A 12,491-nucleotide genomic window follows, 5' to 3' on the forward strand; every position below is an offset into this window, starting at 1 on the left:
TCGAAAAGCAGACAACAATGGGTGCACAGGAACCCTTTAGTTCAGGGTAAAGTAGTTCTGGGGGCTAAAGACCCGGGAACTCTTGATCGAAATGCACCTTTAGTACTGGGCAATACCATACTTTTATGATTCGATACGATACCGATTATTTTTTTGGCAATTTATTCATTAACCGATACTGATACTTTCAGTGATTTTTTTTTTTTTTTTACAAAATGCAACCCTTGAAAGACAAGTCCCATGACAAATAATGTTCATTTAAAAACTTAAATATGCAAATCCTTTGGTGGCCTTTTTTAAACAATGAAATAAATGTAGAAAAACACATAAATAATCAACATCCTCTATTTAAATTCTCTGAGTGGAAAGCTTAAAACAGCCTCTTCACCATGCCTACTGTTAAAACGACACTGTGATCATGAGGTCTCTGAATTTGTCGGTACACAACTTTTGAGTAAGTTACCCTAAAAGAATAAGAAGTGACCAATCATTACTCCTGTTTCCTAATGTATACTAAGTGTCATTTTAGTCCTGTATGACCCACTCTAAGTCTCATTATGATCATTTCGTCCCTTCTTTTCCTTTCCTTATAGTCCTTTGTTATTACTGATTTTTGTGTTTTGTAAAAGCTCCTTCCTTTCTGATCTGCCATATTTCCATTCCTTTCTTCTTATTTGTTGCTTTCCCTTCTCCTGTCCCAAGAGGGTCAGTTCTTCTTACCCTCAAGCTCATCATTTGTATTGAAGTTCAAAATCATTTGTCACACTTGATATGTCCCAGAGAGACAAAACACACTTGTAAGTTAATTTGGATAATGGTAAACTCCTGTTCTTTATAAATTATCTTTTTTTTTTTTACCCGCCCCCCTGGGGTGTCCCTCGGCTGCAAATCGAAGCATGTCAGCTGTGTCTCCCAGGGCACGCCCAGAGCTGCTGGGCACGCCTCTTTTTGATGTCTTGGGCTGTGTGATTGGCCACGGAGTTTGACTTTAGGAAGTCAGGGCTGCCATATCCTGGGGCAAATGAAGTTATGCAAAGGATGCTACAAAAAGAATTAATGTTGAAATAACTGTGCCATACAGTAAACCTGAACTTAAGACCACTATTAAACATAAGATAAGGGAGAAATGGCAAAAGATGTGGGAAGAGGAGAGAACAGGAAGGTAGTTGTACAGAATCCAAATTAAACTGGTAAAATGAGAACCTTCAGATCGCGTAGAGAAGAAATAATAATATCTAGACTACGTTTTGGTCACTCGAGATTGAATAGTAGTGCAGTCCGAATAAGGAAACATCCAACATGAATGTGTGACTTTTTGTACAGAAGAAGAAACAGTGGAACACATCGTCATGAACTGTCAAATTTATGATAGGGAAAGAAGATAAATGATGAGGAGGCTGAGAGAGAACAAGATGACATTGAACATATTTGATATTTTACAAAGAAATTCAATGGATGGCTGCTATATATTTTTGTTTAAGTTTTTGAATAGAACTAAGTTGATACAGGGGATTTAGTTATGATAGAATTACTTTAATTTTTCATTAGAAATATTATTATTATTGTTATTTATTTGTGTTTATTTGTTTATTTATTTTTATTATTTTCATTATTATTATTTCTTAGAGAAGAGAGTTAATAGTTCCTTATCTACACTCCACACCAGTAGGTGGAGGTAGTTTGCCAGCCGCCAATAAAAGTTGTTTGCCAGCCGCCAATAAAAACCCAAGAAGAAGAAGAAGATATCATGGGGAAGTGAATTAGAGGAATAGAGACAGAAATACAGCTCAGTTAGGTTAGTGGTTTATGGAAGGACCACTGCTATAATTACAAAAGTTGGAGCACTCGATATTTCTGTGGAACAGCCTGCCGGAGGATCTGAGAGGAACTGATAAAGATATTTAGACTTTTAAACGTAAACTAAAAACGTATTTATTCAGTCTTCCTTTAATGTAGGGTTTAACAATTTCATTACTTACTTCTTACAGTTATGTTGAATTAAATGTTGCTTTATTATATTACTAATTTTAACTGTTTATCTTCTTTTATTTCATTTTATTTCATTTTATTTTATTTCATTACATTTTATTTCATTTATTTATTTTAATTAATTTATTCATTCATTTTTTTTCATCTACTCATTTTTTTTAGATTTTTAGCCTACATTTTTTTTTCAACTCTTATCCTTACCCATATTTAAATGTATTTATTTTAACTATATTCTTAATAGTAATTTGACGCTTTAACTTATTCTTATTACACGTATTTTGTGGTTGTTGGTGTGCATTAGCATTAGTCTCTATATTAAAAAATTTTTTTTATTTTTAATATGTCTCGCTATTATTTTATTTCTGGTTCTTTCTTGTTTTCAATCGCTGTAAAGCACAATTGGGTTGCATTTGACTTGTATGAAAGGTGCTATAAAAATAAAGCTTATTTGCTTGATTGATTGATTTGCACTAAGGACATTTCACAATTTTCTAGCTGATAGAAAAAATGAGACAGTTAGTGACTAACTTTCAAACTGTGACAGCAATTTAGCTTTTAAAATTTAAAGTTTGTCACTCAACACTGTGTCCTTTTTTTACCCTATCATTTAGAAAATGGTATAAAGTTAAATATTAATTTCAACGCCAACTTCTTCGGTCCAATAAAAAGCACGTTAAAGATACATCACGTTGAGCCTTATCGCAGATTGATAACCGATCTCACACTAACACCAGAGAGCTTTCTGTTTCGCCCCTAAGCGTTTGGAACTATCTGCCTCTGGAAATTAGAACTGCGAGCTCTCTGGGTGTTTTTAAAAGTAAACTTAAGACTTACCTTTTTAATCTAGCTTTTAATTTGGAGTAATTTATTTTTAGCCCTGGACTGCATTATTATTTCCATTATTTTTCATTATTTTTACAATTTGTATTATTATTTGAATCATTATTATTTGAATCATTGCTTTAACATACACTACCAGTCACAAGTTTGGACACACCTCCTCATTCAATGTTTTTTAATTATTTTAATTATTTTCGACATTGTAGTTTACTACTGAAGACATCAAAACTATGAAATAATATGGCTTTGCCGTAATATGGATTACAACAGCAGTCAAATAGGGTTATCCATTGTGTACTAACCCTACCTCTGAACAACACAACTGATAGTCTCAAACACATTAAGAAGGCAAGTCATTCTACAAATGAACTCTTGACAAGGCTCATGTTAATTAGTAACCATTCCAGGAGACCACTTAATGAAGCAGACTGAGAGAATACCAAGAGTGTGCAAAGCTGTCATGAAGAAAAAAGGGGGTTCCTTTACAGAATCTAAAATATAAAAAAAAAATTCTGCTTTGTTTAACACTTTTTGTGAATTGAATAATTCCAAAAACGTTCTTTCATAGTTTTGATGTATTTGGTATTAATCTACAGTGTTTCAAATAATTAAATTAAATACAAACCCTTGAATGAGAAGGTGTTTCCCAACTTTTGACTGGTAGTGTATATTTATCTTATTTAAAGCTGCTGTGAGGAACTTTTGTTTTGTATTGATTGTGGCGCCCCCTTGTGGACAAAGTGATACCTCTTATCTCTTGTCCTGTACATGCAAAAGTAGTGTTTTCAACAAAAGCCTCATCCTGTTGTGTTCAACAGTCAACTTTATCAGGCAATGTGATTATTTTCCATGAAAACAGTCAAATAAAGGCTGTTTCTGAAGCAAGATGTCCATCATCTGGTCTGGCACCTACCCCCTCAGGGCGGTTTCAGGCATTAAAAATGACAACAGAGAAGGTGCCAGTGTTGCTGCTGATGGACTTGTTTGCTATTGAAGGTCATAAAGAGGCATCTGTATCATTTTCAGTCTGTTTCTCAGCCAGTTCAAAACTCCTCACAGGGCCTTTAATTACTTATCTATTCATTATGTATTTCTTGTATTCATCTGATCTTGTTAACGCAACTTGTTTTTTTTTTACTTTTCTTTCAACTATTACTTATTTTATTAATTTTACTGTAATGATTTTATTTTTAAGTATTTTATTTATAATCATGCCTTTTATATTTTTTCCATTGCTGTTGTTGTCTGTCTCTCTGTTATTCTGCATGTTTTTATGTATGAAAGGTGCTGTATAAATAAAGTTCAGTTGAGTTGGTATTTATAATTTGTATGGGTGGGATCGTAACGAAAGGATTGTCATGTGTCACGCGTTTCCCGTTAACCGCACACTCGTATCCTGGGATTTGTAGTTCCTCACGCACCGGAGAGCGTTCAATACAAATAAGTGGGAACTACAGACGTTGCTGTGCAGCGCAGCCGCAGTACGTGTTACGGGGTCGAAGGAGCGCATCCTGAATGATTCCCGGACCCCTGCAGTTGAGTTGTCGACGGAAACGAACGGAGAAACACAATCCCGGTAACATGGGTTTTTATTTTGATTGATCTGCCTTTATAGTGTTTGAATCCTCGTATACTATCAACAAGAGAGCAAATAGTGCAGCAGGAACACTCTGGAGAAACACAGCTCGCCTCTGCTTCTGTTGAATAACGTTACCGAGCTTCCTAACGACATGCTCTAGCTGCTATCTTATTTACAGCAAACATGCAAATAAGTTCTGGTGCTTTCAGTAGGATTAGTGAAAAGAGGGAAAAAGAAGAGTGTGCATGTTTGTTTGAAAGTTATTTTGCATTACAGTTTGTCTAAAGTTAGAATGTGTCGCTGAGGGAGAGTCATCAACCGCCCAAGTCACACAGTTAAGTTTATTTAACTGCAGCTGAATATAAGCTTGTAAATATTTATACATGTAAGGAAAGAGGTTTAACCGTGAAAAAAATGTGACAGGTACAATGGAGTTTTACATGTTCTTAGATAGTGATATATGTCTATTTTTCTGTCAAATTAAGAGTATTAACAGTGTTTTTCTGTCCATATGTAGCTCTTCACCTTCAATAGAACTGGGAATTTAAAATGGGAGGTTTGTCTTTTTTTTTTTACTACTTTGTATTTCTCTGTATATTAAGTCACTCCTTTAAGTTCCCTTCATTTTGTCCTCCTCAACCATGTGGTCTATCTTTTTGTTACAAATTCAAGTCAGAAAGTTATTTTACGATGACTCTTTGCTTCCTCTTTTAGAGCGGGTGAATAACTTTCCTCCCCTGCCTCAGTTCATGAGAATAAAGCCATGCTTTTACCAGAACATTGAAGAAGAAATCCCTGCACCCCACCAACAGTTGGTGCGCAGAGTCTATACACTTTGGATGAGTGAGTGCATGTACACACAAACAAACATGTTATAGTTTTTGTCTTTTATGTAAAGAAAACGTGCTTTCTTTCCTTCTGCAGAGTTCAGAAAATGGCTAAAACCATTCTTCCTAATTTTTTTTCCCTTTACTCTCTTCTCTCCTTTGCAGTGTATTCGGGCACACTGTGCATAAATGTCATCTCATGTATTGCTTGGTGGGCTGGCGGAGGTAATGCCATTAATTTTGGCTTCTCCCTACTGTGGCTCATCCTCTTCAGCCCGTGCAGTTACACATGCTGGTTCAGACCACTCTACAAAGCCTTCAGGTCAGCTACCCTCAGCATAACTTTGAAGTGCACATCAAAACCAGTCTCTGTATATTTGTCCACAAAGGGATAAAGTTAGGTGACTGGGTTAGTTGTGTTCTCCACATTTAAATGAGTTTGGGAAGCTATGAAGCTATGTCAACCGTCAAATAATGGTGTGATGGGGATGCCGTTGGCCTAGCGGTCTAAGCACTTACTCTCTACTCCCCCATATTTCCTGTCTCTCTTCAGCTAAACTAAAAGCCGTCAAAGCTTTAAAGACAAGAAAATCCCACAGAAGACATAGGTGGAAGTTGAGGTCAAATGACAAACGGAAAGTAAAGTGGCTGCTGTGAGAACTTTATTGAGCACCTAATAGCACCTAATAGCAATCATGCGGTCTGTACAAGTGAGAATATGTGATAAGAAATCACTTTAAGTGGTCTGATTTATGTAAATTAATGACTTGTGATCTGGTCTGGTGGTCAGTTTTCCTGCATGTTGTGATAATTCTAAAGTTCTAAATACTCTCATGCCGACCGTCAGGCAATATTGTTTGTTTTTCATCTGTGGTTTTTGTATCTGGTTGCAGGCTGTCAGGGAGCATCACACACAATGCACTCAAACAAGGGTTTTTAAGAAGTGTGTTGTGTGCAGAGCCGACTGTTTCAGTCACTGCCATCAGGCTTAATGTGGCAACTGTCACTACTGTTGCCTACTGTAGTTCAGAAGCTCATCGTCTCACCAGTCAATCAATCAATCCTTATTTACACAGCACGAAATCACAACAAAAGTTACCTTGAGACGATTTAAAACAGAAAGTACTCTATGTTATATTATTAACGAAGACCCAACATCAAGAAAGGATAAGATCTAATCCCCTCCTACCTACAGGACTCAATCTGATCTTATCTTAATCCACCATGAGCACAGCACTTTGCAGCATTTGGCAAGTTACAGCGTCGAGGATAAATTTAATTTAGACAGGTTGAAACCTTGATCAGAACCAGTCTCTGTATATTTGTCCACAAAGGGATAAAGTTAGGTGACTGGGTTAGTTGTGTTCTCCACATTTAAATGAGTTTGGGAAGCTATGAAGCTATGTCAACCGTCAAATAATGGTGTGAGGGGGATGCCGTTGGCCTAGCGGTCTAAGCACTTACTGCATGTCCTTCTCCACTCTCTACTCCCCCATATTTCCTGTCTCTCTTCAGCTAAACTAAAAGCCGTCAAAGCTTTAAAGACAGGAAAATCCCAGAGAAGACGTAGGTGGAAGTTGAGGTCAAATGACAAACGGAAAGTAAAGTGGCTGCTGTGAGAACTTTATTGAGAAACCTTGATCAGAACCAGACTCATGTTATACAGCCATCTGCCTTGAACCTCAAGCAGAACCAGACTCATGTTAGACAGCCATCTGCTTCGAAACCTCAAGCAGAACCAGACTCATGTTAGACAGCCATCTGCTTCGAAACCTCAAGCAGAACCAGACTCATGTTATACAGCCATCTGCTTCGAAACCTCAAGCAGAACCAGACTCATGTTATACAGCCATCTGCCTTGAAATCTCAAGCAGAACCAGACTCATGTTATACAGCCATCTGCTTCGAAACCTCAAGCAGAACCAGACTCATGTTATACAGCCATCTGCTTCGAAACCTCGAGCAGAACCAGACTCATGTTATACAGCCATCTGCCTTGAAACCTCAAGCAGAACCAGACTCATGTTATACAGCCATCTGCCTTGAAACCTCAAGCAGAACCAGACTCATGTTATAAAGCCATCTGCTTCGAAACCTCAAGCAGAACCAGACTCATGTTATAAAGCCATCTGCCTTGAAACCTCGAGCAGAACCAGACTCATGTTATACAGCCATCTGCCTTGAAACCTCAAGCAGAACCAGACTCATGTTAGACAGCCATCTGCTTCGAAACCTCAAGCAGAACCAGACTCATGTTATACAGCCATCTGCCTTGAAACCTCAAGCAGAACCAGACTCATGTTATACAGCCATCTGCCTTGAAACCTCAAGCAGAACCAGGCTCATGTTATACAGCCATCTGCCTTGAAATCTCAAGCAGAACCAGACTCATGTTATACAGCCATCTGCTTCGAAACCTCGAGCAGAACCAGACTCATGTTAGACAGCCATCTGCTTCGAAACCTCAAGCAGAACCAGACTCATGTTATACAGCCATCTGCCTTGAAATCTCAAGCAGAACCAGACTCATGTTATACAGCCATCTGCTTCGAAACCTCAAGCAGAACCAGACTCATGTTATACAGCCATCTGCTTCGAAACCTCGAGCAGAACCAGACTCATGTTATACAGCCATCTGCCTTGAAACCTCAAGCAGAACCAGACTCATGTTATACAGCCATCTGCCTTGAAACCTCAAGCAGAACCAGACTCATGTTATAAAGCCATCTGCTTCGAAACCTCAAGCAGAACCAGACTCATTTTATAAAGCCATCTGCCTTGAAACCTCGAGCAGAACCAGACTCATGTTATACAGCCATCTGCCTTGAAACCTCAAGCAGAACCAGACTCATGTTAGACAGCCATCTGCTTCGAAACCTCAAGCAGAACCAGACTCATGTTATACAGCCATCTGCCTTGAAACCTCAAGCAGAACCAGACTCATGTTATACAGCCATCTGCCTTGAAACCTCAAGCAGAACCAGGCTCATGTTATACAGCCATCTGCCTTGAAACCTCAAGCAGAACCAGACTCATGTTATACAGCCATCTGCTTCGAAACCTCGAGCAGAACCAGACTCATGTTATACAGCCATCTGCCTTGAAACCTCAAGCAGAACCAGACTCATGTTATACAGCCATCTGCCTTGAAATCTCGAGCAGAACCAGACTCATGTTATACAGCCATCTGCCTTGAAACCTCAAGCAGAACCAGACTCATGTTATACAGCCATCTGCCTTGAAACCTCAAGCAGAACCAGACTCATGTTATAAAGCCATCTGCTTCGAAACCTCAAGCAGAACCAGACTCATTTTATAAAGCCATCTGCCTTGAAACCTCGAGCAGAACCAGACTCATGTTATACAGCCATCTGCCTTGAAACCTCAAGCAGAACCAGACTCATGTTAGACAGCCATCTGCTTCGAAACCTCAAGCAGAACCAGACTCATGTTATACAGCCATCTGCCTTGAAACCTCAAGCAGAACCAGACTCATGTTATACAGCCATCTGCCTTGAAACCTCAAGCAGAACCAGGCTCATGTTATACAGCCATCTGCCTGTGATGTATTAGGAAAGTATCAGGGAAATGCTGTTTATAATGTATTGTTCAAGCTCATGTCAGTTTTACGGATTGTCCCTTATACTTTCATACTGTTAAGTGGACCACATGAATGCAAAGGGGGAAGTTGTCAATAATATCCACATTGCATGCACAGGTTAACATCTACCTGTAGTAGGAGGAAGAAACAATGAAACATAAATCAAGTATTTCTTTTCAAACATCCCTTTTTCTTCTCTCTTCACAGGGCTGACAGCTCGTTCAACTTTATGGCCTTCTTCTTTATCTTCTTTCTGCAGTGTGTCTTGGCCCTCATCCAGACTATAGGCATCTCTGGCTGGGGAACATGGTGAGTGCAACCAAACTGACTTCTTGGTTGTTATCTGCTAGATCTTAGCGCAGGAAGTGGGAGTGAGAGTTAAAGTCAAATTATCAAGAAATGGGTTTCCTATTAGACGCTAGCATCTTCACGTGACTTGTTAAATAATGATGCATAAAAAGATCTAACAAAAAACAGCACAAGATGAAGTGAGTAACAGAATTGTGTATTCATACAGTAATTGTATTGTTATTTTTTGAAAACTGCCAGAGGCTTTTTTCCTGTGTTGGCCAGGCTGGTTTCTAGAAACATCATGCTCTGGATGTTTTATGTAAACAGTGGATAGAAGGTTTTTGCCACAACACTAACACTAGGTTAGCCTTTCTATATGGAAGTCTGTAGATTAAAAAGACAGCGAGTATGGATTGTGCTGCAGAGAAACTTGTGGTTTAAATTCTGATCACTGAGATTCCTGAATAGTTAAAACACAATTTTAATGCTTTGAATGACTGAATTGTTGAAGTGCTATTCTGGAGACTGTGACACTACTCACATTTATATGAATCAATGGTCTATGACTCTGCTTGTATTTTTATTGGAGACCATGTGGAGTAAAGTTCTTTCACTAGACACATTTTTTAAAAGATATGTTTTTTTTTTTCTTCACTTTTTCCCTTTAAAAGGAGTGATAATTTCACAGAACACTGTGTGAAAATAACATTTTACATGCATTCTACATTGTAAAATGAATGCTGTTTGTCACTGCATCAGTTTCCTCACTGCTTAATAGCTCATCAGTAACTTTGTATTTTTGTATTGAATCTGCTTCTCTAATTGCATAAAATGTAATGCACTAACCTACTACTCCATCTCACTCTCACCATCAAAGTGGCTGGATTGCCACAGTGATGTTTTTCAGCTATAATGTGGGCTCTGCTGTAGTGATGCTTATCACAACTCTGCTCTTCACTGTGGTGACTGCTTTAATGGCACTGGTTCTCATTAGGGTAAGTGAACACGTGCTGAAAACTTTCACATTTGCATTTCAGTTGTCGGTCACGTGGTTAAACCTAGATTGACTCTTGAAGACAGTCACAAATACCCAGAACTAACACATTTCCCTCCACTCTCATTGTGTTGCAGGTGCACAGAATGTACCGTGGCGGTGGAGGTAGCATGTCGCGAGCTCAGGAAGAGTGGAGCACTGGTTTGTGGAAGAGTGCTCCAGTGAGGGAAGCAGGGTTCAATGCCGTAGCTCAGTCTGCCCAGGGCCCGAGCTTGCCTCAGTACCCTGCCGCAGTGCCGAGCTATCCAGACAACAGCCACTGGTGATAGCTGAGAGTCACCTCTAGATGGAGACAGATAGTCAGCCTTCTGTTTTTGTGGTGAAGAGTTCCATATCATTTCAAAGTTCAAGGAAGAAAAGAAAGTATAAATGAAACCTTTTTTTTAATGAGAGGAAAGGATATCTGTAAAAAAAAGTCTTATCAAATTGCTTTGCCATACATTCCCTACTCTTGCAGTAGAGGGTTTTCTTTGAGATATATCGTTCTATTTCAACTTTGTTTACATAGAATTTCTTAAAATCAAACAGAACTACTGTTTTATGCTTCAAAAGACATTTGCTTAGGAAAATGTTTAGTCTTACAGGTATGCAAATGGAAACTCTAAAAGTGATGAACTGTTTGAAATGAGCTGTATATGAAAGACGTGTGCCTTATGGACCTTTATGAAAGCATTGTTTTATGTATTGCTCTGATCTGCATGCTTCAAACTGGTATGCTTTTTTTGCAACTCCAAGGTTTTTACCCGCATGGTGGATTTATTTTTCAGGTTGTATGTATTCTGGCAGGACTTCAGTTTATTTTTGATATACTGTGCCTTTTATCACATGTACTTGCCTGCTTTGGCTGTGATCTCCCAAAATGCGCCTCAATATTGCATGCAAGTTTTGCATGTGAAAAGTCACTTGCTTGACTATCACCTTTTATAAGTGCCACTTTTTTAAACTGGACTTGAGCTTCAAAGAAGCAGCGTGTGACGACACAAAGGATGTTAGTGCATTAACCTCTGAAGTCACAGTGGTCTCTCACTGAGCACAGATGTGCCAAAAAACTTGCCTCTTTCCATTATTATGATACTGGAAAAAATCACATCCAAAGTCGATGTTGTTTTGTACTCTGTGTCAGTATTTCTCAGTTTCAATAATTGAAAAGCTGCACTCTTTGCTTTTGGTGGTCAGCGCCCTGCTGTGAAAGCACCTTATCAGCAGCTGTCAACGTTCCAGTCACTTTCACTTTCACCCAGATAGACCATTCTTTGTGTTTGGTATCTAGGGAGTGCTTGCATGCAGCACATTGCATGGAAGTAACCAATACTAAAATGACTACGAATAGATCAGTAGTAATGTGAATGCTAGCATGTAAATGTGGAGTGATGTTCCAAGTATGGCCAAAACAAACTGATGTATCAGTAAAGAGTCCGTTTAAATTCACTGAAGGTGGATTTCCGTGGAGGTGATGTAACACGTCAGCTACATTATCAAGCCTTTATAGAGATCAGACATTGACCGAGTGTAAAGATGTCTGTCTGCTCCTGAGTTTCACCATGTTTGTTTTCTTTACTTTTTTTTTTACAAAAGCAAACTGCCATGATTGTTATTTTGATCTGTTATCTGGTAAATGACAACATGAAATGAATATATATAACCTTGAAATACTGCAAAATTTCATTAAATATTCTTATTCTCACTATATCTCTGTGTCCTTGTTGATTGTGTAAGTAAACATGATACACTATACTTTACTAAATACCTCCAGTTTTTACAGCAATGGTTACATTCTATTAGCTGGACTGACAACCTTGTTACCCTGAGGCTGTTGAATCAAACTAATAAACTCAAAAATACTGACTTGAAGAATACCAGGTGTCGTGGGCTACCAGCTTTCAGCCACTGTCCACCACTTATCAGAAGTATGCTGAGCTCTTTTATTCCGTCTCTCTTGTTCTCAGTTTAGAATCCTTCAACCTTGCAAAGAGGATATGATATTGATTTTTCTCCTTTTCTAAGGAATGTTTGAAGAAACTGAGTCGGATGAAAAAAGCATGCAGGCATCACAGACAAGTGCAGGGAAGTCTGACCTAAAAGTATGAAAAGAACCCTCATTAAATCTTTCAAGAAAAAGAAGACCTGATGAGGGAAATTAGACTCACACCTTGGAGTTGAAGCCCATTGGTTCCTTTTTTTTTATTTTAAACAAAGAAACTCAAAAATCAAAGTAAAGTGATTTATCTTAAAGCTACAGTACACATGCCAGACATTAAAGCACATGGAAAACTGAAATCTATGCTACTGCTCTGGTAATATATTATACAT

General features: G+C 38.4%; 1 protein-coding gene across 1 annotated transcript; it reads left to right on the forward strand.

Moving 5' to 3' along the window:
* The first annotated feature begins 4,276 nt into the window (after positions 1 to 4,276).
* scamp4 (secretory carrier membrane protein 4) lies at positions 4,277 to 11,870 on the forward strand. The gene is made up of 7 exons (XM_034673436.1): positions 4,277 to 4,405; positions 4,926 to 4,964; positions 5,123 to 5,251; positions 5,401 to 5,557; positions 9,044 to 9,145; positions 10,005 to 10,122; positions 10,259 to 11,870. Exons 2-7 carry the CDS (start codon positions 4,958 to 4,960, stop codon positions 10,445 to 10,447), a joined length of 702 nt encoding a protein of 233 aa, XP_034529327.1. The 5' UTR covers positions 4,277 to 4,405; positions 4,926 to 4,957; the 3' UTR covers positions 10,448 to 11,870.
* Positions 11,871 to 12,491: the final 621 nt, after the last annotated feature.

Source organism: Notolabrus celidotus, chromosome 2, assembly GCF_009762535.1.
Source record: "Notolabrus celidotus isolate fNotCel1 chromosome 2, fNotCel1.pri, whole genome shotgun sequence".
NCBI classification, from domain to species: Eukaryota; Metazoa; Chordata; class Actinopteri; order Labriformes; family Labridae; genus Notolabrus; species Notolabrus celidotus.

Bases quoted from the DNA above. Each gene is read 5' to 3' on its own strand.
- scamp4 (XM_034673436.1), top strand. The intron at 5,252-5,400 runs GTGAGTGCATGT...TCTCCTTTGCAG, and splicing joins AGTCTATACACTTTGGATGA to TGTATTCGGGCACACTGTGC. The intron at 10,123-10,258 runs GTAAGTGAACAC...ATTGTGTTGCAG, and splicing joins TGGCACTGGTTCTCATTAGG to GTGCACAGAATGTACCGTGG.